This window comes from Colobus angolensis, unplaced genomic scaffold (assembly GCF_000951035.1).
Source record: "Colobus angolensis palliatus isolate OR3802 unplaced genomic scaffold, Cang.pa_1.0 Scaffold12, whole genome shotgun sequence".
Taxonomy (NCBI): domain Eukaryota; kingdom Metazoa; phylum Chordata; class Mammalia; order Primates; family Cercopithecidae; genus Colobus; species Colobus angolensis.
The window spans coordinates 3,095,123-3,119,925 of record NW_012113141.1 but is presented as its reverse complement, the minus strand read 5'-3'; the positions used below and the strand labels follow the sequence as shown (position 1 = coordinate 3,119,925).

The window sequence follows — 24,803 nt, the reverse complement described above, 5'->3', positions numbered from 1 at the left end:
CTTTATAAATTACCCAGTCTGTGGTGTTCTGTTATAGCAACAGGAAATGGACTAAGACACAGTTTTCTTATTTTTAAAATAGGAGAATAGTCATACCAACCTCACAGAGTGCTTTTAGGGCTAGAAATAATGCAGTTTGTGTTGAAAGACAGTGCCTGGACCACAGTATGTGTTCAGTAAGTAGTGACTGCCATAAAATTATTATTGCTATTATAGTTATTGTAATGACTGCTTCTGGGTCTTTGCTCAAATTGTTTACCTATCTAAAATATTGTTTCCATTCATATTTTCTGGTTGAAGGCTCACAGTGGTAGATTAAAAATGGCCACAAGCGGGTGTGGTGGCTCACGCCTGTAATCCCAGCATTTTGGGAGGCTGAGGTGGGCGGATCACGAGGTCAAGAGATTGAGACCATCCTGGCCAACATGGTGAAACCCCGTCTCTACCAAAAATACAAAATTTAACTGGGCGTGGTGGTACGCACCTGTAGTCCCAGCTACTCAGGAGGCTGAGGCAGGAGAATCACTTGAACCTGGGAGGAAGGTTTTGCAGTGAGCTGAGATCGCGCCACTGCACTCCAACCTGGTGACAGAGTGAGACTCTGTCTCAAAAAACAAAAAACAAAACAACAAGGCCACAAATCCTTTCTACTCCTCCAGTGAAGAAGTAGAGCCTAAGACTCTTCCCACACCAATAAGACATTAGAAAATGTGATACAAGCAGATATGTGACAAGTCTTTATGCACTGGGACCTGCCCATTTTGAATGCTGCCCTGGATCTGCTGTGCTGTAAGGAAGTCTGTCTAGCTTCCTGGAGGATAAGAGGCCATGTGGAGAACAGGGGCCCCTAGCCCACAGCCAGCATTGAGCACCAGACATGTGAATGGGGCCATCTTGTCCCCTCCCACCCTTCTATCTGTCATTTGGTGTGACTGCATGAGTGAGCCCAGGTGAGAATAGCAGAATTCCTAGACTGTCAATCCACAGAATTGTGACAGAGAGTCAGCAAACTTGGAATAGTTTGTTATGCAGCAATAGATAACTGATACATCCACCCATTCATCAAGGTTGAGTTCTCAGGCTGTCTTCTCCCAGAATATTTCCCAAACTTCTCTCAATCTGAAATTTGTCTCTCCACCTCCTTTAATCATGCTGTGCCTTGTGACAGTAGCACTTAATAAAGTCTGCCTTCACTGGGGTTATTTGTGCAGGAGTGCTTCTGACTCTCTGGCCCGTGAGAGCTGGACCCCTCCATGTCCTACATTCTTGCTCAGCACAGAAAGAACTCTGCCTAGCTGGATCCCAGTAATCTGGCTCCCACTTATCAGGCCCTTGGGGGGCCAGGGAGAACCTGGCCTGCCTCTGTACAGGCACAGCCATCTAGGTTGGAAGGGAGAGACCCTCTAGGGTCTGAGGTCCAGTAGGCCACTGCTTTGTCCAAAGTCCTGCCCCACTTGGATCCTTCTCCTCCATCTTACCTTCCGGCCGTGGTAGCCCTGGATCCCTGGGTCTCCCTGGGGAACAAAGAGAAGGCCATTAAAGAGGTTTCCCACTGCCAAACTTTGACTTGTGCTGTTCCCCACGCAATACCATCCTTCTTCCTCTCAATGACTCCAAGCCCCCCTGCCCCTTCAACACTCATCTCCAGGTTTCCTAGGAGCAACAGCTCTTAGCTTCCTCTGAGGCCAACACAGATTGTTCTACTCTTGAGAACCAGCTCCACTTTGCAGAGGCTGAGGAATGGTGGGAAGAGTCACTTGGGTAGGGACCCAGGAGACCTGATTCCACTGAACATGGACAAGCCACTTTCCCCCAGGGCTCTCAGCTTCTGCATGTATAAAATAGTTGGGCACAATCAGTGCTTGGCATCTTCTTGTCCCCAGAGTCCCAGGGTCCCCAGCTTCAAAGGGAGAGCCTGTTTGACATTGTGGGCTTCTGGGTGAGGGTTCTCTGAAGACTGGATGACCCTAGAGGTCTCTTCCCTTTCTGACACCTTATAAAACACTATTTTATTTGGATATTGTGGCGGTGTTCTGGGCATGAGCTTAGAGTTTCCAGCTAGACACTATGCTCCTCAGAGGATGGACTGTGCCTTCAATGCAGGCCCGTAGCACTTGCTTCATTGGCCTGGGCATACAAGCAGTGAAATTCTTGTTGGAACCAAATTAGTTCCTAAGAGGAGGGTGGTGTTTTGGAAGTGGGTCAAGCTTGATCCATCTCTCAGCTGAGATCCCTCTCTGCTCCTGCCTCAGTCACCTTCTGTGCTGCCTCCCCCTCTCTCCTGCAGGGAATTCTCCCACCTATTCAACACATCACCCAGAAAGACACTCACCTTTGGTCCAGGAGGCCCAGGTAAGCCCTGTGAAAGCAAAAAAAAAAAAAAAAAAAGTGGTGAGTAGAGCTGGTTTCCACTGGTAAATGGTTGGGGCTAGCCATACCTATAGTAGACCCTAGGGGCAGAGTATCCCCCAATAGCTATGGCAAGAGAATAGGCATGCTAGCCAACAGCTGTAGCAGATCCCAGAAGGCGATCTGAAACCTGCTGAGGGCACGTGGGGATAACAGGCTTATGTCCCTCTTTGCAGCCATGTGGGCGCCGTGGGCAACTCTGCTGTGCTCGCCCATGGAAAGTAGGTCAGCGGCATCATGCTAAATTGACAGTGTGGTTTGGTCCAGATCCTCATTCACCCGCCTCCTAATCGGAACCCCTCCCTAGAAAGCCGGCCTTGCCCAGCAGAGCCTTGGTTTTGCCCTTGGTCCTGCCTGCCGGCGGAGGAGCCCTCTGTCTCCTTCTGCCTAGGGTGCTGTGGGCATGACAGCTGGCCACAGTGAGGTGGTGTGAGTCGAGGAAGAGGCCAGGGAAGGCTGGCTCCACCGCAGCCTTGGGTGTAGGTGTGGACAGCAAACGTGGGCTGGAGAAAGCCATGATGCCTGAGTCTAGTCTGTTGCAATTGGTTTAAGAAACATGCTCTCTGGTTTTCTTTTTTTGTTTGTTGTTGTTATAAACAATCTAACAAAGAAAACCACCTGGCTTGGGTTCAGTGAGTGAGAGCCCGAAGTGTTAGGAGGGAGGTGGGTGGAAAGGGCAGTGGTCAGCAAAAAGTGAATTCTGAGCACTTTTTGGTTTTCTTGCCTTAGTTTGGTTCTGTTTCCGAGGTTTCCCTTCCTTTCAGGTTTTCCCATCTAAAAACGGGTGGAAATAAGACTAATCCCCCTCTGTGGGGTGCTGGGGAGAAATTGTGGAAAAATTAAAAATTCATTGTAGGGGTCAAGCATTGCAGGGGTCATTGTGCTGGCCTTCCCAGCCAAGGTGGGTGCCCTGTTCGGCCATAGCTATGGCCCAGCCCAGGGAGACCCTATTACAAGCTTCAAGATTGAAAGCTGGGCAGCCAAGGGGCCCAGACATGCAACCAGGCCATCTAGAATGTGGCCGTACACACAGAGTGCTATTTGTTGGGGACATCCTGGCCTCTGGGATTCCACCTCTGGGACTCTATTCCAGCAAAACTATCAGAGATGCTCACAAACATTGTTTCTTTGTCTATGTTCCATTCTTTTCACAATGAATTTATGGTGCTTTTGTCATAAGAAGGAAAAACAGGTTTTGTTTTGGTTTTTCTATCCCATGGGAAAAACATTATTTAAAAAGCATTTTGCCCTTTACCTGCCTCTCCAATAACATTAGTCGTATGGGTGGGAGGAAGACCTGTTTTCTCTGAAGTCCAGGTACCCACTGAATTATTCTGTCCTGGGGCTTTGTTGTATAAATTGGGCTGAGAAAGAGTGGAGTCTTAGCCAGGGCTTGAACATGGGTGACTTGGTGACCACTGGGCTTGACCTGTCACTTGAATGTGGTCCAGGCTGGAGGGGTGCCAGCTGGCCTCTCTGGAGTCCTCCAGGTAGTGGCCCTGCAGGCTTGATGCATCCTCAGGCTTGGCGCAGGGCTCTTGGCTGACTGGGCCTTCAGCTCAGCTGGCAGGTGGCCCAGCAGTGTGCAACCTGCACACACCCCTGGAACTCTTGTTCATTGGGGTGCCATGTAGTCGGATGACCCCTCACTAACTCCTTCAAAACCCACTGCCCCTGACTCAGGTTTTCCTAAGGGGCTCAGGGATAGCCATCAGAGGTGCCCTTGGGAATTCTCTTTCCAAATTCCTCTCTGCTGGGGCTGGGAACGGGGCAGGTCGTTGGCGGTCTCCTCCCTGGAAGGCAGGGGACATGGCCCAGGCTGTGTTTCAGAGCCAGAGTGTAACGGGTGGTGAGTGCGTTGGGGATGAATAGCCCCTTGCGTGGTTCGCCCACATCCAATGGCCCTGCCAAGGCATTTCTGCTTTTTGTAGGGGACCCACTGCTATTCAAGGTTTGGAGGTTTCCAGAGAGTTCTTGGGACAAGTCTTGAAGGAGAGAGGAAGGGAATACTTACGGGTGGCCCCATGGGTCCTGGCAGTCCTGGGTGCCCCAGAGGTCCACTTGGTCCAGGGGGCCCTGGGGGCCCTGGTGGACCTTGGATGCTGGCTTGGCTCTGTTCACCCTGAGGTTCATGGAAACGAGTGTCAGAGGGAAGGCCCCCAGAGCTGTAGACCGGCCCCCACCCTCAGGCCATGCACCCGGTGAAGGCCTGCTGTGATTTCTGCTGGGAAGGCAGTGGTGGTGGGGGAGGAGAGGGTGGCATGATGGTGATGATGCTGTGGTAGTGGTGATGACATGCAGTGGCTGGTGGCAGTGAGAAGAATGTCAAGATGTTAGATCCCTGAAGGTGGGGCTTCCAAAGAGGACTGGCTGCGGAGAGACATTCTGTGGGGGCAGAGGCAGAGGAGCAGGTGGGAGACAGCCCCTGGCCCAGCCAAAGGTCTGCTCCCAGCCTGGCCAGAGAGCCTGAATCTTCAGCCTGGGCCTGCCTGTGTCACCCTCCCTGTGTGGCGAGGCACAGGTCTCCCTAAGCCCCAGCCTCTCAGCCGTAGAATGGAAACAATAGCCCCCGTTTCCTGTCTCAGCTTTTTGCTGTCTTTGACTGTCTGACCCAGAGGATCAAATGGGATCCTTAGGTCAAAGCCCATGGAATTTTGTTTGGCTCGCTGAACAACGGAGCAAGAGACTTTACGTACAAAATTTGAATTGGTGACTTCTGATGAAACACTGGGAACCCTGGCTGTGCTGGGCCCACATTCCTACGTCCAAGGAGTGGCTGCCTATTAAGTGGGGCCTGAGATCTCTGCTGCTTTTGTCCTCTCCCTCCTAGCCCTTCTCACACACAGCCTGCTTCTGTTACTTAGGTGATCTGCCTGGCCTCGGAGGGCAGTTGAGCCTGCAATCTTTGGTTTCATTGAGTTTGGAAGTTGTGTGGAAATGCTTTATGCTGTGTGGGGAGGCTGTTCTGAGCCCAGCCTTCCCACCATACCTGTCCACGGGATGGACTGTGAGCCCAGGGAGGTAGGGATAGCATCATGCTCCCCCAGGAGGAGGAGACGGCCTAGTGCACGTGACCCAGATCTCAGGGCTGGGGCAACACAAAGTCATCTTAGATCTAAACCAGCCCTGGCTCCTTAGTTTGTTATTTTCTAAATGACCTCTCTGGGATCAATCTGGGCTTAGCTCTTGTGAGGAGGGGCCCATTCCTGCAGATGGGCTGAAGCAGAACCTCCTGGCAGGTGTGGGAGCTCCAGGGTAGAGGCTGGGGGATGCAGGCGGCCAGAGTTCCAGGCCGGCCCACCTTTCTCAGAGGATCTCAGCAAGTCCCTATGACACACTGGGACTCCTGCTTCCCCATGTGAGGAAGGCAGCTGATGACGCTTGCTGCAAACTAGAGGGAAGTGGTGGTGATAAATAGGAGAGCACAACCTGGGAATGAGAAATGTAAGCTTTCAGCAAGACCTACTTGCACCATCTTTTGACTGGAAAACCTGTGGGCAGATGGCATCTCGCAGCATCACTCTGGGGCCTGGGCCCTATCCTGCCACACCCTCTGAGAAGCCACTTTAGGGCTCAGGGTGTCCATGGCAGAGGAGGCAGGTGCCAAAATCACTTTGGTGGCTGCCATGACTGCAGGTCCCCCACCCGGCTGCATGTTGGTTGTTGATAAGTCTCAGGTGTCAGTGTTTCTTCTGAACCGAGAAAGGCTTCACTAAGCCTCAGGCCTTAAGAGGGGACCAGTGCAGCCTCCTTTTCAACCACATTAAATCTGGTTCCGCTGCTTGGGTCCCAGAACTTCCTCGGAATCCTGTACTTTGTGTGTTTATATTTTTCATGGGTTTTCTACATTCACGAGATGGGGCAGGCTTAGTCTCAAGAAAACTCCTGAGGTCCTTTCTGACTGTGAAATTCTAGAATCTTCACAACGTCACAAGTCTTATGTTACAGAAGAGAAAACTGAGACTCTGAGAAGTTGAATTCCCTGATCAAAGTCACATGGGAATTCAGGGTGGCGCCAGGACCCAAAGTTGGAACTGCAGACTCTTCCTATTCTTTCCAAGTAAGCCCCCAGCAAAAAGGGCTCACTGTCTACTCTTTCTGCATGTTGGAAATGACCTCCAGCAGCATCTGCCAAGCACATCGTATCTCATATAAAGCTTCCTTTTTCAGTGAATCTTAGTCCTGATGTTTAAGCGGCTTGCAGAGTCTGTAAAATCAATACTGACTTATTGATAGAAAATGGACAAGCATTTTTATGTCCCATAGTGGCTGAGAGCATACAAAAACCTGATTCTGAAGGCAGAATCTGCAGCAGGCAGCTCAGAGGTGCCTCCTCTTCTTTCTCTACTTTGGCAACCAGGTCAGGGTAGCACAAAAAGTTCTGGCTTAACCACCTCTTGCTCTTGAAAAGGAGACAGTAACATGCAGTGGCCTGGATGGGATCCTGCACCCCTCTCGATTTCTTCCTTTGCAAAGCGGGGGATAATGAGGTGGCTCTTGTGGGGAATGCACGAGATAATTTGCATAGAATTCTCACAACAATGCCTGGAACCCAGCGAGGGCTCAACAAAGAACAGCTGATACAACTAAGGCCGGGAGGGAGGTCGCTGTTGGGGTCCAGGAGAATGGCTATTCTGAGAGTGTGGACTCAGCTCTCCTGGAATGGGGTCTGGCACAGGCTGGGGTGGGTGACAGAGGTGGGCCTGGTGCTTCTGAGCTGCTAGTGGGCCTTCTGAGTAGCCAGGCTCCGGTGAGTGCTCGGGCACATGGAGGCTCTCGAGGATTTGGCCAGGCATAATGTGATATGTGGCCTGTAGGCTTGGGTGGCACTGGAGTCACGTGTCCCTCTGTATTTTTAGCCGTTAATTGGAGGGATTTTTCAGCCTTGTTCAATCAGGTGCCTGAACATCCAGGCCCTTGGGCTCCTGACTTGTGAGTCAGGCCGGATGGTTGCTCAAGGCTCTACAGTCAGGCTTGTAGAAAGCGGCTCAGAGCCCTGCCACTGCTAGAATCCCTGTGCCGGGCGGGGGACCCAGTGCAGCATGAGAAAGGTGAGGAGCACAGGGGCAGCCACGGGCCACCTGGCCTGGAATCAAGCTGTGATCTTTTGAAGAGCAGAGGCCAGATATCTTTGTTCTTTGTGATCTGCTCCTACCCCAGCCTCCTTGGGTTAGGAAGGCAGGAAGAAGGAAGCACTTGCTCACCATGTGGGTTGTGGACTACATTCCCTCCACAAATTCCCTTGCTCCCCAAACTCAGGTTACCAGGGATCAGATGCTAAGCAGTCTGCATTTCTAAGCAGAGGGGAGGTAGGTCCAGCTGAGAGAGCCCCGGATGTGGGGTCTGAAGACCTGACTTCAATTTCAATTCTGCTTCAAGGCCAGTTTCAACTCTGCCTCTTACTGTTAGTATAACCTTAGGCAAATCAATTCACTTCTCTGAGCCTCATCCTTATCTCCAAAATATGGATAATAGTAATAATAACAGCTAACAATTATATCTCTTAAACTGTGCCAGGAACTATTCCAAGTGCTTTACAACAGACCTGTGAAATAGACACTGTTATTATCCTTATTTTATAGATGAGAAAGCTGGGACACAGAGAGGTCAAGTGACTTTCCCCAGATCACACAGCTAGTAACAGGCAGACAGACTGGGTACAAATCCCTGCTCTGCAATGTACTGGCTGTGTGACCTTGGCAACTTGGTTAACCTCTCTGAACCCTGATTTCCTCATCTGTGAAATAAGGATGATCATGCCTAATTCATAAAACTGTTGGTGAATGAAATATAAGCAGGCCTGCGAACTGGGTAACAGGGTGCCTGGCACACACTGACAGCTTTTGTTGGTGGCTGTTGTGAATAATCATTGTGTGGTGATAGTTGTGGGTCTTCTGGGGCCTGTGTGTTGTGTATTTCCATGTCTATGGTATACACGGGCCTATTTTTGTCTAATTTAATTTTGCTGAATTAGAGTGAGGTTCTGGCTTTGTCTGCAGCCCCAGCAGGCTTGCCAGGCCCCTCGGGAAAGCTACACATGGTCTGGACAAACGGGAGGTGTCTACCTGGAACGTCCGCCTTTTTATGACCGGGGGTGGAGCCAGTCGCACTGAATTGAGGAGAGGCAGCAGCTGAGGAGAAAGATGAGTTGGAGGGCCAGAGGGCAAAGGCCAAAGATCACAGGTATTCAGATCGATGCCAAAAGTCGCCAGGAGGGCAGGGCGGCCAAGAGGGACCGGAGCAGAGGAAGAGAGAAGAGAGATTAGTGTGCACATGAGGAGTGGGAGGGAAGGAGTGGACAGGGCACTCTCATGGCTTGAGGGTGCAGAGCGGAGCTTGCCTTTGGATGGCACAGCCGTCCCTTGGGAGGAGTTGTGGCCCTCAGTCCACACCCGGCCTCGGCCTCCAAGTCAGAGTTTGGGGTGTTGACCAGCAGCCCCCGGAATGGGACAATGGCCCCCCATGGCCAGGCTTGCCCTCCGTGGCCATGCTGGGCTGCAGAGGCTGCTGGACATGCAGCCCAAAATTGCACTGCCAGCCCTACCCATCCCTGCTTGGTGGACAGAAGGGAGCCAACTCAGAGAGTCTGGCCAGGGAACCACTGGGCCCGTGAAATTGGTACTTGAAGTTGGGCTGGTGTGCGGCTGGTGGGTTCTTTTTTTGGTTGAGCAAGAAAGGCTGGTGTCAGCGCAACTGGGGAGGGTGGTCAAGGACAGTGCCAAGCCCAGCTCCCCGGGAGTTGAGCTGGCTGAGGGTGCGGCCAGTGTGGGCACATGCTAAGTGCTGCTGAGGGCTCACCCTGGGGCTGCAGGGCCTGGAAAATAGAGGCTGGGCAAAGATATCTCCAGAACGCTCAACCACGTTTTTGCGGGAGGCAACTTGCAGTCATATTATCTAATGTGATTTTCATTTCTGGAAATTCTTGCAGCTTCTAGTCCCTCTACCCATTGAAGCTGAGCAACCCATGGTTTTAGGAGGCCCTTAGAGCCCATGTGAAAACAAAGATGGCATATACTGTCATCAGCCGCTTGTTTTTGAAAGTACTTAAATCACACGAGACTCCTGGGAGGAGCGTTAAGAACCAGGAGCTGTTTGGGCTGTGAATGCGCCCAGCTGGGGATCGGGAGCCCAAGTGTGGCCTTTCCAGGTCACAGCTGCTGCCTTCTCGGACAGTAGTCGCACACAGACCTCCACCCACTCCCGCTGCCGGGGCCTGGGGATGTGCAATGTTGGGCTGTATGTTCAGGAAGCCTCTCAGTGGAGAGGGGCTCAGAGACCTTCCAGAACCTACAAACCTTCAGGGCAATTATCTGGCTGGAGCGCAGAGCTGCTGGCATGCTGCTTAGGCACTCCTAGTTTGGGAGGGGATGGAGGTGGCAGAGACAGGGTGACAGGGACCGTGATGGGAGAGCCCACAGACACCAGCTCCCCGCCTCCCCACCCCACTCCTCTCCCTCCCTGGGGAAGCCACAGGCTGGAGTGAAGGAGGGGCCACCTGGATCTCTTGGTGTCTTCCAGGCCTCAAGACCTGCCACCCCTTGGAAAGCCAACAGATCTCTAGAAGCCCCCTGATTTTCTACCCTCTTCTAAATAAACTTGCTCTCCCCCTCAGCTGGGACCCCAAATCTACTCCCCAACCCCATGCCTGACATGTTCCCCAGAATGCCACCGTCATGAGGCCAGGCTTCACTGCACCCTGTGGCCAGGGGTCTTCTGCAGCCTTCTGTCACTGTGCCCTTCCCTTTCCTTGTGTTGGGCTGAGGAGCAGAGAGCCCTGCTCCCACCCCACCCCAAGCGCTCACTGAGGACGGGTGACACACTACCAAAGCGTCTGCAGTTGTGTTGTCTTTTGTGCTGGGGGATGTTGTCTTTCTTTCGGGTAACATAACAATCCTGTGAGCCTATCGTTTCAAATAAACACAGCTGACCTTCTATTATTGTATCAGGATCAAGCTGGCCGGAACACAAGGGCCCCTGCATCCCTGGAGCACATGCCGCTGACGGGCTGGCTCTGACTGCGCTGCTGCTGGCCTGCCTTCCTCAGCCCCGGCCTAGCACCGCCGCAGCCTTAAACCCATCCCAGCCTGTCACGTACCAGACTCACAGTGGTTCCCTGGCCCAGGAACCCAGACCTCAGGTCTGCCTTCCAGCCTCCTGAGGGTCTGGGCAGAGGCTGGGCCCTGCTAGCATGGCCCTCCTGATGGCCTTCTAGAGTCAAGCTGATGCTGAGCTCCGGCTTATGTCTGTCTCCACTTCCAAAATTCCATCAGCCAGACCTGCCTGGCAGGGGTGGGCAGCCAGGGAAGCTGAGCACCATGGGGCACATGACCGAGGGGAGAGACGCCTAAAGAGGCTCATCCTCCATCCCTGCTGTCCAGGTCTGGGAGCAACGAGGCCAATCCACAAAATGAGGAGCATTTTTTTTTTCTGGGCCTAGCTCACTGGGGCTCCTGCTGGAGGAAGCTGTGCGTATCTTGCTCTCCCCTGTCCCAAGATCGACCCTGCTGCTAGAACACAAGTTTGAAGATCCCTAACAGGACAATAGCAGTCTTTTGGGTTCTGTGTCTTGGGGTGGAGCAAGGAAAAGGAAGGAGGAGGCAGGGGTGGGCAGAGGAACTATCTCAGCCTGAAATCCCCACCCTGCTTGGAGAAGGGCTTCCTCTGTTCTTAAAGAGGCCAAGGAGAGACTTTATCCTTGAATTGCTATAGTCAGTCCCCGATTATCTCCCATCATCGAGGTTTGGATGTGAAACACCATCATCTGATACAATGACTAATCGAAAAGTCCCACTTTTTTGGCCATGGCTAGGCTGCTGGACATCACCCCCCACCGCCACACACACACACACACACACACACACTTGCACACACATGCTGGATGGGTGGGGAGTCGGACTCACACAAGTCACGCTGCCACAGAGGGTCATGTGCAGAGGAGCCACAGAGCTCCACACACAGCAAGAGACTCCAACATAACCGAGTCGGCCGTACGTACAAAGGGGCAGATGTACAGAGACGCACGGATGATGAACAGCTCCATACAGCCCATGGCCAGAGAGACACATCAACTGCTCCCACCAGACGCACTGCCGCCCCAGACCCCTCTTTCTGACTGCTGAGTGCAGAGGGCACTGGGAGCTCCTGTTCTCCCACGATCCGTTAGGAACTGGAGACCCCAGGGAGATGAGGCTGAGCTGGGGGCTGTGCCCCAGGGATGGATCAAAGGGCCTTGCTCAATTTTAGGGGTTCACTTACCCGGTGTGGGTACTCTCCACACTGACCCTGGGAAGGAGAGAGAAGGGAAAGGGGGTGTTAGGCACTTGTTGGGGGTACCGGTCTCTCATGGCACCCCCAGAACTTCAGGACATGCCACACATCTCACCACTCACCAGCCCTCCTGCTCTAGCTTTGGTTTGAGCCCTCTGAGGCAGGAGAACTAAGTCCCTCCCTTGCCCCTGGCTAGCAGCAGGGAAGAAACTTCCAGGGCCTGTCTGGAAGTGGCCCCATGGAGCCTAGGGGCGGAGTTCACCTTACACCACTTGCCATAATGGCAGAGTCGGGAGTTATGCCCCATGCCTGGCTAAAGGTTGACCCTCTAGGCAGGCCCACCAGACAGCCCTGAACAGAAGCCACTGGATGGGAGCAGCTGGCACCATGGGGGTCCCCAAGCCACCTTCTCTGAGCTGGGAGCACCAGGCCCCTGTACCAGTGGCCCAAGGGCAAGCACAGCAGAGTCTGTATCAGAAATTCAACAAGACAGAGAGGGCAGGAGGCCAGGCCAGTGGTTGACAGATTGATGCCTCAGAATCCCAGAGGCTCACAGAGGTGTCAGGGAACACCATGGGGTGACAGCTGGGAGGGGCCCAGAAAGAGGCTGAAGAGGGCCAGGCTCCAGGAGGACCCCTGGAAAAGGACATCACCCGGGCTAGGCTCCAGGAGGACCCCTCACTTCAAGAAAAGGATGTCACCTGGAGCAGCGTCAACCGAATCTATTATGCGGCACCTCAAGGGCTTTCCTGGCTTTGTCAATTAAAACTAAAGTTTGAAAATAACCACTATTGACCCCTTTCTACTGACTGGGAGACCGTTTCCTGAGACGGAGATTCTAGGAAACCTCCACTGCTCTTACCTTTTCTCCTTTTTGTCCCTGAGGTCCCTACAAAGAAACGGAGATGAGAGAGTTAGAAACCGAAGCTGAGGTCACAACCACCTGAAGCTTCTCTGCTGGGAAACAGAAGGATGAGGTACCAACCGGCTGTCCTGGGGGACCCGTCAGACCCTGTGGGAAGCAAACATACACAGATCAGTGGGCAGACAGAAGACGGGCAGTCAGGGACACCTGCCTGGGTGGGGATTGGGTCTGAATCCCGAAAGCTGGGCCAGCCGTGGCCAGGTCTTCCCGTGCCCACCACATTCAAGGTGGTGTGGTCTCATCCATAGTCTCAGCTTCTTCACCCCACAGTGGGCCGGACTAGGGATGTGATGAAGAACAGATGGCATCTTTCATCCATTCCTCCAACCACCAGCATGTCATGGGCCAGCTATGGAGGGGCTGCACCTAGAGGTCAGGGAGTTTTCTGCTCCGTGGGACCCCCTGCCTCACGTGCACCAAGCCTCTGGGAGACACTAGCACATTCCACCTCCTGCTCCCAGGCTGCAGTGAAGCCCACTGAACCAGAAAAGCTTCTGGCCTGGGGGGCTGGGGCGGTGCCTCAGACAATGGGGGCCTTGGAGAAACCTTCAGCAAAAGAGAGAGAGCAGGAAGTTGGCAACTGAAGTCATGTTCTGGACTTCTCTAAGGAATATGAGGGGTCTTGAGGTTTCCTTCAAGGTTGTCTTGTCCATGCAGGGCTAGGAAAGGAGCTGGGGTCGGGAGGGACCCTTGCTGTCTGAGGAGGGCCCAGCATGCTCTGGCTCTCTTAGGAGGCTGCACCAAGGCTGGCGGAGGGAAGAGGAAAAAACAAATGCCTTATGAGCTGAGGATCCACCTTGAGGCTGGCTCTTCAGGTATGTGACTGTGAGGGACATGCTCATATCCACTCCAGCTCCTGAGCGAGGTGACAGAGACAAGGCCTCGTGGCTCAGTGAATGGTGGCACTGGGACAGGAGCCCAGGTTTGTCTGACGGCCAAGGTCCAGCTGTTTCCACTCTGCCGAATGCTGGGAACTGGGCCAGACCTTGGGAGTCAGGGCTTCTAGACTTGGCTAGAGCCATAAGCAGGTCCCTTTGAGTTTACCAGCTTCTTTGGGGCCTGAAGCATCATGGATCCCCATGGGTGGGTCCATCTGGGAGGTGGCTGCAGCATGCCATGATGTGCAAGAGCCTTGCTCCTACTCCCGACTTGCCAAGAGGGCCACCTCTAAACTGGGAAACTCCCAAGAGCATCACTGGAAGGGAGAAGTGGCCTTTGGGACCATCCATGTGGCCCTCCCAGCCCATGTGGCTGGCCAAGTGTTTATTTATCTTTTATTGTTTTATTGAGACAGGATCTCGCTCTGTTGCCCAGGCTGGAGTGCAATGGTGTGATCTCAGCTCACTGCAGCCTCAGCCTCCTGGGTTCAGGTGATCCTCCCACCTCCGCCTCACAATTAGCTGGGTCTACAGGCACACACTACCATGCTTGGCTAATTTTTCTATTTTTTTTCTGTAGAGACAGGGTTTTGTTATGTTGCCCAGGCTGCTCTCAAACTCCCAGACTCAAGCAACCTGCCCACGTTGGCCTCCCAAAGTGCTGGGATTACAGGTGTGAGCCACCATGCTTGGCCTGGCAGAGTGTTTAGAATGAAGTTCGGCAGCACATGATTCACCCAGCAGGGAACCCGGGCCCAGCCCACAGGTGACCAGGTCACCCTCTGTCAGGACAGAGATATAAGTGTGATGGGGGAGGGGCAGGAGGAGTTTCAGGACTGCAGAGGCTTGGACAATTGAGACCAGACATCCCAAATGGTGGCCCAGGGGACAATCGTGGTCTTCATAGGGATTTCGTTTGTCCCACATGGTTTTATTTCACCTAGTTGCCAACACTTAAGAGCAAGCAGAGTGCAAATAAAAACTTGGATTTCAAGTTTCTCTTAATTATGTCGAGGCCCAACAACACATGGTACCAGTTCTCTCCAGCCGGGTAGCGCCTGCCCCTTTAAGGGCCATGGCCCCGGGTGACGTGCTCAGCACTTGCCACCAGCCCTCTGCTAACTGCTACTGAAGCATAGCTAAGGCGCCTGTCTGCTTCTTGTGTGCTAGGCGTGTTGTGAGTGCCTGGCGCTCCTCACTCTTCCGACAGCCCTGTGGGTGGTGGGTGAGATTTGGACTCAGTCCAGGTCTTGGTTTACAGCCCTTATGTCATTCCTGAGTCTCAGAACCTCCGATCTTGTCCACCCCCCCCACTGCACTATTGTACAACTGTGTCCTCCCAACACTTCAACACCTTATTTCAGGTTATTGGGAATAATGTGAAGTGGGTGGGGCAAAGGTGACCCCCTTTTGACAGGTAAGGATGCAGGTTAAACAATGAGGGTGAGTGGCAGTGCCCCAGTAGGACGCCAGCAGAGGGGAGAGCATCTGGGGCGGGAGACAGACAGATGAAGAGGGGGCCAAGGTAATGATGCTGGACAGCGGTGGGCAACTAACAGCTTGGGTACCCATGCCAAGCCAAACAGGAATCGGATGGCTCTGTGGCCTGCCAGATTTGATAAGGCAGATAGGTGATCTATCCTACTGATGTGGGCTCAGGAGAGAGGGGGTGGGCCTGCCTTTTCTGTTGAATTAGCTCTGATCCCTGAACAGACAGGCGGTCAAGTGCATGGGACAGAGGGATGGTGTGGGCAGAGTGAGGGCAGGAAGAGAGGCCCCATGGAAGGGTCCCTTTCCTCCAGGACAAAGTGCTGGCAGCTGAGAGGAGGTGTGTTCCGGGGGTAGACCCCACAGCTTGGGTCTGAATCTCAGCTCTGGTATTTAGGAGCTTTGTGGCCTCAGGCAATGTACTTAGCCACTCTGTGCCTCAATTTCCCCTCTCATGAAGGGGGATGATAAGCTGTTATGAGGATGCCAGAGTGCTGCCTAGAAGATGACCATTATTATTACTTTTGGGGGGCCTTGGGCTACCTTATGGTAGCATAAGGCTGCCAGAGAGGATAAGAAGCTGGGACTGAAGGGATGAGCACCCCAAATCCTTTACGCCTCTCTAACAATGCAGCATGGCAGTTTATTCCTGTCTCTGTCTCCACTATTCCATACACATACGTTCACAGCATGCCTAGGAATGGGGTGGGGGCGGGAGGAAATGCATTTGCAGCGGAGGCAGCTGTGATGGAGAGGAAAACTTGCTGGGGGACCCGGATTCCAGCGCCAGCTCTTCTGCCACTGCCTCAGGGGCCTTCTGCCTCCAGTGCCCTTCCTCCAGTTCTGCAGACATGTCAAGGATTTTCCTACCTCAGGACGTTTGCACATGCTGTTCTCCCATGTCCAGAAAGCACATTCTCATCCCTCTTTCTATTTTCTCTCGGTTGAATCCTCGTTCTTCAGGCATTAGTTCAAAAGTCTCTTTCTCAGAAAAGCCATCTCCGACCCTTGGCCTGGGTGAGGTTTTTGTTATACCAAGGTTTCCAGGGCACTAAGGATTATCTTTTTATAGCACTCATTGCAAAACAACTTGTTAGTTACGTGAGTGATTATTTAAAAGGATGTCTCCCTAGTAGACTGTGAGCTACAGATGGCAAAGACAGTCTCTCTTGCTCTCATCTGTATCCCTAGCACCTGAAGTAGTGCGCAGCACATTTTAGATACTCCATAAAAAATGCATTAAAAGAAGGAAGGTGGCAGGAAGGCTGACAAAGAGTGAGGGAAACAGAAAGGGAGGAAGGTAATAAAACGTGGAGGGAAGGAATTTGAGAACTGTGTTTTGATCTTGTTTTGGACACTCAGCTGTGTGACTTCAGGCAAGTTACTTAGACTCTCTGAGGCTTGGCTTCCACACCTGCCAAAAGGGATTCAAGTAAGACCTGGAGCACAGAGTTATGCTGAGGATTGAGACAGTCATGCAAAGTGCTTAGCCCAGTGCCAACCACATGGCAAACCCTCAATAAATGTTAGTTGGATCTGAGTCAAGAGGACAGGTTGGGGCCCAGAGGGAGCTGGCAAGTTAGGAAGAGCTAGGCTGGAGCCCAGACCTTGCAGCCAACACTCCACCATCCCCCTTTCCATCCACGAGATTGCCTGCCTCCCTCGGTGCCCTGGCAGTGCCCCAGTCATGGGTCAAGGGTTGTCTTCACACCAGCGCTTGGAGCAAGGCATGAGCCAGACCCCTGCTGAACAGGGACGGGGGAGCCTGCTGCATTGCTTTCACCACCCTGCACAGATTCTTGGCCCACTGACCTGTGGAGCAGGAGCTGGTCCCTCACAGTGTAGGTGTGACCTGGGACTTAGGAGGCAGAAATTGCATCCCAGCCCGGGGCTGTTTTTTTTTTTTTTTTTTAAGGCAGGGATTTATTGAAAACCAAAGTACACGCCACAGTGTGGGAGCAGGGGCCCATCTCTCTTAACGGCCCATCAGTTCCTGCTGAGACCTGGCCCACTGTGAGAGTGGGCAGCCCTTCATTGCCTTCTGGAAGGGATGGTCTGTGGAGACAGCAAATTTATTTCCAAAGCTCTGCAGAAGGTAGGGGCCAGGAGAAAGGTGGGGCAAAGCTTGTCTCTCCACCTTTTCGGGGCCTGAGGCACTCCAATTCCCCTGGGCAGATCCATCTGGGTGGCGACCACGGGATGCTGTGACATGGAAGAGAAGACCTCACTCCTGCTCTCGACTTGCCAAGTGGCCCAACATCCAAATGGAAACTCCCAGGAAGGCATGGGGAGAGGAGAAGGGGTCTTTGGGATGGTGCATGTGGCACCCCCAGCTGAGATGATCCACTGGGCACCACCAGCCCCAGTGGGGCAGGAACCCCTGGAGTCCTGGGGTGGCTCAGGGCACAGCCAGCACTGGGAAGGGGTTATGAGGCCTTGAGGGACCTCAGGCTCAGTAGAAATGGTGTCTCCTACAGAAAGGGTCCCCTGTGAGTGCAGATGAAACCTCGTCTCCCAAGGCCCATGCGAGTGTGGTTTGAGAGCACTAAGCTGGACACCGACTTCTGTGTGCTACCGACCAGGTATGCGCTCTCTCTGGATCTCCCATCCTCATGCTTCAGATGGAGAAGCCCCTGCCCATTTCTCCTCCCTGCATGTTGATGTGAGGATCTAGGACATTTGGTTTACACAGCTGGGGAGTGACCAGCACGGGCAGCCACTCCTGTTGTCCCTGCGGGACCCACTTTGCAGTGCTTGGCTGTGCCTGTGAGGCTAGGCCAACCCCCACCCATCTTGGGATGGCGAGAAAGCTGGGCTCTTACCATGTCGCCCTTTGGTCCTGGATGGCCCTGGAAGGAGAAGACGGTGAGTACCAGGTGCACTGTTTGCAGCCCAGAAGTTCCACCCCCTGCCCCCGTGCTCCTCCCTGCCCCCCGTGCTCCTCTCTGTCCCCTGTGCTCCATCTGCTCCTTCTGGCTTGTGCACTCCTTCACCCAGTCCCTAAGGCAAGGTCATTTGCTCACTGCCCCTCACTGGGCCTCACTAGCAGCTGCCTGCCCTTCAGAGAGCAGGGGTGGGGGTAATCTCCCTAGACCCCGACTCTCACCTCATCCACATGTCCAGGGTAGCTTCAGGGGATGCCTGGTCCCATGACATGAGTGGAAATGATTGCTGGCACCCCTGAGCTGCACTTAGCTTGCTGGCCTGCAGCTGGGGAGTGACTGGGTGGTGCTAGGGTCCCTCAACTGAGAGAGGCGAGTGGTGGGGCCAGGCGTGGCTGTGAGTGGGGCTGCATTCCATCCACCCTGAGGGCTTTGGGTGGGGCAAGCCCCCTTCCAGCTGACTTGTTCCTAGGACTGGGGAGGGAACTTCTTTCCCCCAAGAACATTTGTGTCAGGGAACCAAGTCCAAAGGATTGAAATGAACGAAGAGAGGCACTATGGTAGGAAGCAATCTCCACGTGGACTTGAGCACACGTGTGGGGTCTCAATCGGGGAGGGAGACCCTGACCTCGAGGACAGGGCCATGGGAGACACAGGTGCTGAGGAGCAGGGGCAATCGTGTGCACAAATGGCCAGGCTCTTCAGGCTAGCTATTTGACCTCCATACCCTCCACTCTCCACACTGCCTACTGACCTCACCCCTACCCCACCCAGAATCACCCAGGGATGCGTCTTGCTTGGATTCTGAAAGCCAAGTTGGGCATCTGGGGACCTGTGCCCTGGGGAAGGCCACTGGGGTCAGGGGTGACTCAAATGGCTCCCTCCACTTCCCAGTAGTGATAACCTTCAGCCCCAGGACTTTTCCTTCTAAGTAAAGCATTTTCCACGGAGTCAGGGTCTCGCAGAAGGACCAAGAGATCCAGGATCACTGACCTGCAGTGAGGGAGAGGAGCCCTCCCCTGAGAGCGGGTCCACTTACCGGTTTGCCGTCCAGCCCAATGGGACCCTGAAACCAGAAAGGCCAGATGTAAAGACTGAGCATCACAAGCCTCCTGCCAAAGAGGCTGCCTGGGCAGTGGGGAAAAGCACAGATTCTGGATTCTGATAAGTTGGAGCTCAAGGCCCTGCTTGACCACGTACTTGTTAATGTGACCATGGGTAAGCCTAGGCCTCAACTTCCCATCTTGAAATGGGGTTGAGAATAATAGAATGTTGGATGCCAGGTACACAGCACAAGAGAAAACCCAATGGGTGGCCTCCCCATTAATGTCAAAGACTTCACCCTTGCCCTGAGTGCAGAGTGGGTGGTGTGTTTCTGGACATCAGGGGCTGGCCTGCATTGAGGCTGGGAGAAAAGGGAACTTTTCCCTCTGCTCTGCCTGTCAGAACCTGTCTTAGGCCCCATAGGCAGAGGTCAAGGACACCCAGGTGGCCACCCCTCTGCCTTCCCCACACTGGATCTCCTCTCAAAGCCCGGGCACAGGCTGAGCTGCACGTGTTCTCCCACAGGGCATCGTCCATTCTGTATTCCCAGGTCATGCTGGGGTTTATCAGCCTGTGACTTCACTCACCTGGGGCCTGTCCTGCTGCCCCTTAATTTGCTTCCCTGGATTTGCTTCCCTGTGTTTATTCCTTGCACTGTGACCTGACTGCCAAGCTACTGTCCTGAGTTGGTGTCCATGAATGGCTGTAGAAGCAAGTCCTTAATGACCAGAGTTTGGGAGAGAAAGAGTGGAACCAGGGCTGACCTCAGATGAAGTTTAACCCAATCAGGCCTACAGACCACCTGGGACACAGCTAACTTCAGCCTTCTCCGCTTACCGGAAATCCAGGAAAACCTCGAGTGCCTGGTTGACCCTGAAAAAAAATAACAAGAGACAAGTGAGATAGAGCAAGGAGGAGATGCAGCCAATCCCTAGCCCTCTGGTTCATTTTTGCTTCCATGACTCTCACTCTGTGATCGTCCTTGGGTGACACTCACTGTGGTTAGTGGGCTGGGAGGGAGGGTGGAGAAAGATGAAATGGAACATCATAGGAAATCTCCTGCGGGGGCTGGGGGTGGGAAAGGAACAGAAAGGGGCCAGTGTCCTTTGGGTCTACTTCTGGGAAGCAGCCCGTGGAGAGCTCCTCATCACTGTGTATGCATGGCTTGTAAACAGACGAATGGGACAGTGGGGCCAGTGGAGACTCAGCCCGCAGCACATGGAACTCCTGGACTGAGATCCCCTAAGCCCTTTTTTATTTACACAGTCATTGCTCATGGCCACTTGTCTAAGGATGGTTTGGCTATCAGAACCTGACCTTCAAAATGTGTATTTTCAGACTAGGTCAGGTTGCTCCTGTTCCTCTCACCCTGGCCAGCAAGCTTCTCCTAGCAGTTGGGCAATCTCTGAGCATTCCCTAATCTTTGTGGGATGCAGAGCAATCTATGCCTATTTTCCTGGAGGTGCAGAGTGCAACACAAATAAATATTTAGGGTGGAGACTAAAAGCAGGTTCACTGGCCACAGTGATTTATGATCCAGTGGTTTATGATCAAGATTCAGGACAAAGGGGATGTGATGAGATTAGAAGAAGCACAAGGCTGTGATGATACAGGGCTGAGGAGGGATGGCCAGGTGGTCAAGGGTGATGGAGAGCTAAGAAACGTGAGTCTTGTCACTCTCCTTCTCAAGAACCAGCAAGGGCTCCTTTCTACCATGTTCAAGGCCATCCCTCAATCCCATCCCCATCAACCACGTTAGTTTCCTTTCCCGCCACATCTTTCCATCTATTCTATGCTGAGACACACTGGCTCACCCGCCGTGAGCCCAGTTCTCAGTCTGGGGTCTCCTTTGGCTGACACAGCCAGAATCTCTTCCCAAGCATGGGCTTTCTAGACTGGCAAACTAAATTCAAATCCTGCCTCCAGCTATGGCTGTGTGACCCTGAGCAAGTTGTCTAACCTCCCAGAGCCTCAGTTTCCTCATCTATAGAATCGAGATAACAGTGTAACCTCATAGGATCATCAAATTACATTTAATTACGTTTGTAAAGCCTATTGAAATGGTAGCTGCCATCATTAGACACTTGTTGAATTGAACTGAACAGGGAAGCTCCAGAATAGAGCAAGATGACTTTTGAGCCAAATATGTCTTGTGATCAATGAAAGTTTGTCCTTATCAAGCAGCAATTTTAGAATCAGACCTCTCCGGAAGATTTCTCTTTGTTGCACAATGCAGCAGGCTCCCCCTGGCCCTGTTCAGCGGGCGTCTGGCTCATACCTTGCTCCAAGCGCTGGTGTGAGGATTCATACGCTATGACCCTAAAGCATTTTCAGGCTGCCAGGGTCTTCCTTGAAGCCGCGAACATAAGTGCCCAGTAGCCTGTGCTCAGGGAACATGTCAGCTGGGTAGGACGGGCACCCTGCCATCAGGGTGGGTGCGCTGGTTCAACAGCGAGCGAGTTGAGGTCTGCCGCAGGCTTAGGATGGGCTTGTGGCAGCCATCCAAAAGGGCATGAGGGAGGAGATTCCACTCATCTATCGGAAGGGCCCCTGGCTTTTCTCCTCTCAAGGATAAGTGATGCTAAGAATAAACCAAGGAGAAAACCCGGAAACCATCCAATGTCATCTCTGAAACCTCCCAGTGTAAACTTTCTGTAAACTACTCTGCACACCAAGAGGACTGAAGGAAAGGTCAGGAGGAGAGGATTCCAAGAAACATCTTCAATCTCGCTAGGGACAATGTTTACGTGGTAGGGATAATCATACAGTTTGTTAATTACAGAGCCTGCCCTGGTAGCAGGATGCATCTCTCCAACCAGGACCAAATCCGGGGCTAACCAAGGCTTTTTCAGAGATCTGGGGAAGAATGTTGTCATGGACCAAGTGGAAACTGGGACGCCACTTTGTGGAGAGGCTGGGCCTGGGGAAGGCATGTAGGGAGACTTGGAACCGGACTTTAATTTATATCTCTTCAATTATATCCTGAGGTTAGACATCTCTTCCAATATTTCTCTGCCTGTTTCTCTTTACCAGTGTTTTCTAGTAGGTTGTTTGTTTTTTCCCTGCTGATTTGAATGAAGCACTTTGTCAAGAAAAATAACTCTTTGATAGTCATGTATCAAAGAGTTGGGGCACTTTGACTTTAAGGGAGCCTCGTTAAATCCAGGGGGAGGCTGGATCCCCAAGATGCTGGCTGGCCCAGCAGGCCCTGGGCAGCAGATCTGCCAGTCCTAGGAAATGCCCCATCTCGAAGTGTGCCCATTCCCTCTCTGAGCTCCCCAGCTTCTCTTCTGGGGCCGGGAGATATCTGAATATTCAGTAGTCATGAATAGTGATGACTCTTCTTTCTAATTTGGCATTTGTCATTTATTTTGTTTCTGGTATGTTTTATATTTATATAGACAAACTTAATTTTCTCCTATGGCTGTTGGATTTTGTGTGATGTTTAAAAGGGCCTTCCCCAGTTTCAGAATTATAAAATGTTCACTGATGCTTTGTCCTTCTATTTTATGGTTTCAGGTTTTATATCTAAGTATTTTGTTCATTTGGAATTTATTCCAATATAATGAATAAATTGGTTTTAATAATAAAAAACCAAACAACCGTCTTTCATTTTACCTTTTACTAAGTGGCTTATCGGTTGCCCCAGCATCATTTCTTGAACAATTGATCTTTCTCTTTCTATTGTGAAAAGAAGCCTTGATCATGTACCAAATTGACACATGCATTTGGCTTTATTCCTGGCCTCCCCATTGTGTTCTGTTCATATGTTTCTTAGATTGTCCTGTTTTTATAATAAATTTTTGTATCTAGTAGAATTTTGTTAGATTCCCAACCTCATAAAAAAGGCACAGGGATTAGGACCACATTAAATATATAAAAAATAGATGCATTTGTACATTAATTCATGGATTAATATTACATCCTTCTGAACCAGAACAAGGGAAGTAAGCTTTACATTGATCTCTGAAACCTTCTCCCTTAATTCAAGGTCAGAGTGAAAAGGGAGCCGAAGGAGGTCCCCACTTCTGAAAGCAGACCCCTGTGTCTATTCCTCCCTGTCTTTCTCCTACTTGCAAATACACAGACAGAAGGTTCTTGCTGGAAAAAGCCTACCAGGAAGTCTCCCTTCTCTTATTTGACCGTCAGGAGATGGTCAGCTGTGTCTCTGCCCAGGGGCTGCCTCATTCTGCCTCCCTCACCAACAAGACTCCATGCTGGCAAATGTTTAGCCATTAGCTGAGTGGGAGAGGGTGGAGAGGAGAACCCTGCCTTGTACAGCATCTGCCAATGTCTGTGGTATAAATACACCCACCATAGCCAATTTCAAGCTGCCAACATGAGGTCACTGAATGCAGTTGGGAGGAGGCGAGGTGTGCATGGTCCGCTCTTGCCAGCCGTCCAAGCCGGCTCCAGCCGACCACATGCTCTGACCTCCAGCAGTGGATCACAGTTCCCGTTGGACATTACGGCATCTCTAATTCATCACGCTCAAATTCAACTCATCTCCCCTGGCAAAATCTGCTCTTCCTTCTGGGAAAGGGTACTGTGTTACTCAAGTCAGAAATGTGGTGTCATCTTGAGCTCCTGCTTCTCCCTCAATCCTCATTTTTTATCATCACTAAATCCTTCAATTCCACCTCTAAAATAGCTTGCAAGTCCAGCCCTCCCGGCCAGCCCTACTGATTCTGCTCCAGTCCAGGCCTTGGTTGTTGCAAGTGCCTTCCAGCTAGCCTCCCACTACAGCCTCTTCTAAACATGCTGCATGCTGGACCTTCTAAAACCTTTCAAACTGCAAATCTGGTCATGTCCCACATCAGCCTAACACAGCCTACAAGCTCTTCACACCCTCAGGACAAAGCCCAACCCCTGACCATAATGTAAGGGCTTCTCACGGGTCCTTGATTGCAGTTATTATCCCCTCCTCCAGGAAACCTTCCCTGCCTGCCCTCCCTCCCCAAAGCTGGTGCCTCCTCCTTGTCCCACAGCTCTCTAACCATCCCCTGGTTTAGCACTTGCTGTCTGCATTGTCATGGATTATGTGATCGCTGGTCTCTTCCGCTAGATCATGTGCCCAGAGGGCAAGCTGACAGACGTCGGGTTTCTACCAGCACCTAGCAGGCACTGGGCTCTTAACAAATATGAAGGGAGTGAATTGAGACACACTCAGTAGGTGTGCCTACCTGGTGTGGTGTGGCTCCTAGTGGATGAGGACTGGAAGTTCTGGTATCTCCTGGTCCCAGAAGAGAAGCTGGGGAGCTCAGAGAGGGAATAGGCACACTTTGAGATGGGGCATTTCCTAGGACTGGCAGATCCGCTGCCCAGGGCCTGCTGGGCCAGCCAGCATCTTGGGGATCCAGCCTCCCCCTGGATTTAATGAGGCTCCCTTAAAGTCAAAGTGCCCCAACACTGTATTCCAGCTTGCTTCATTAGAAAGTGAACCCTCCTCCAAAGTGTTTGGAGGGGGTCCCTCTTTGCTTGGACCATTTATCAAGCTCCAAGAGGGGAGGCAGGTAGCCCCTGAGAGTGGCAAGGCTGGTTCTTATTAGCAGCATCTCTGCTGGACCCTTCCTGGCTGAGTGGAAAGTCGCATGTTCTCCATCATCCCTGGCTGCCAGCAAGGGTGCCCACTTGACCTCTACCCCTTAATGACAAATGGACCATTTGTCTTCCCCCATCCCTGCTCCCATTAGCTCAGGGAAGCTTCCTGGAAGGAGCTGAGTGGGCTGCCCCTGCTGTCCAGTGGGGACTCAGCAGGGATGGCTTGAGCCACTGGGTGGTTGGGGCCAAAGTTAGAGGATGCTGGGCTTGTTTAAGACTCCTGGTACAGTAAAACCTTTCCTGGTGCCAATGTAGGCACCCACTTGGAGGATTTTTTTCTCCTGAAGTAAATATCTTTTTTTTTTTTTT

General features: G+C 52.3%; 1 protein-coding gene across 6 annotated transcripts in view; it reads right to left on the bottom strand.

Moving 5' to 3' along the window:
* The window catches only part of COL13A1 (collagen, type XIII, alpha 1), a 159,166-nt gene that overhangs the window by 52,540 nt on the left and 81,823 nt on the right, over positions 1 to 24,803 (bottom strand). For 3 of the 6 annotated variants that reach the window (XM_011927239.1, XM_011927250.1, XM_011927266.1), the window contains 10 exons: positions 19,731 to 19,766; positions 18,889 to 18,915; positions 17,790 to 17,816; positions 12,662 to 12,688; positions 12,539 to 12,565; positions 11,665 to 11,691; positions 9,705 to 9,761; positions 4,424 to 4,531; positions 2,333 to 2,359; positions 1,479 to 1,514 (listed from right to left, as the gene is read on the bottom strand). In XM_011927239.1, the coding sequence (XP_011782629.1) occupies positions 1,479 to 1,514; positions 2,333 to 2,359; positions 4,424 to 4,531; positions 9,705 to 9,761; positions 11,665 to 11,691; positions 12,539 to 12,565; positions 12,662 to 12,688; positions 17,790 to 17,816; positions 18,889 to 18,915; positions 19,731 to 19,766 (399 nt within the window). Of the gene's footprint in view, positions 1 to 1,478; positions 1,515 to 2,332; positions 2,360 to 4,423; positions 4,532 to 8,474; positions 8,541 to 9,704; positions 9,762 to 11,664; positions 11,692 to 12,538; positions 12,566 to 12,661; positions 12,689 to 17,789; positions 17,817 to 18,888; positions 18,916 to 19,730; positions 19,767 to 24,803 lie in introns of all 6 variants that reach the window. The other 3 variants (XM_011927243.1, XM_011927258.1, XM_011927237.1) reach the window with 2 other exon arrangements.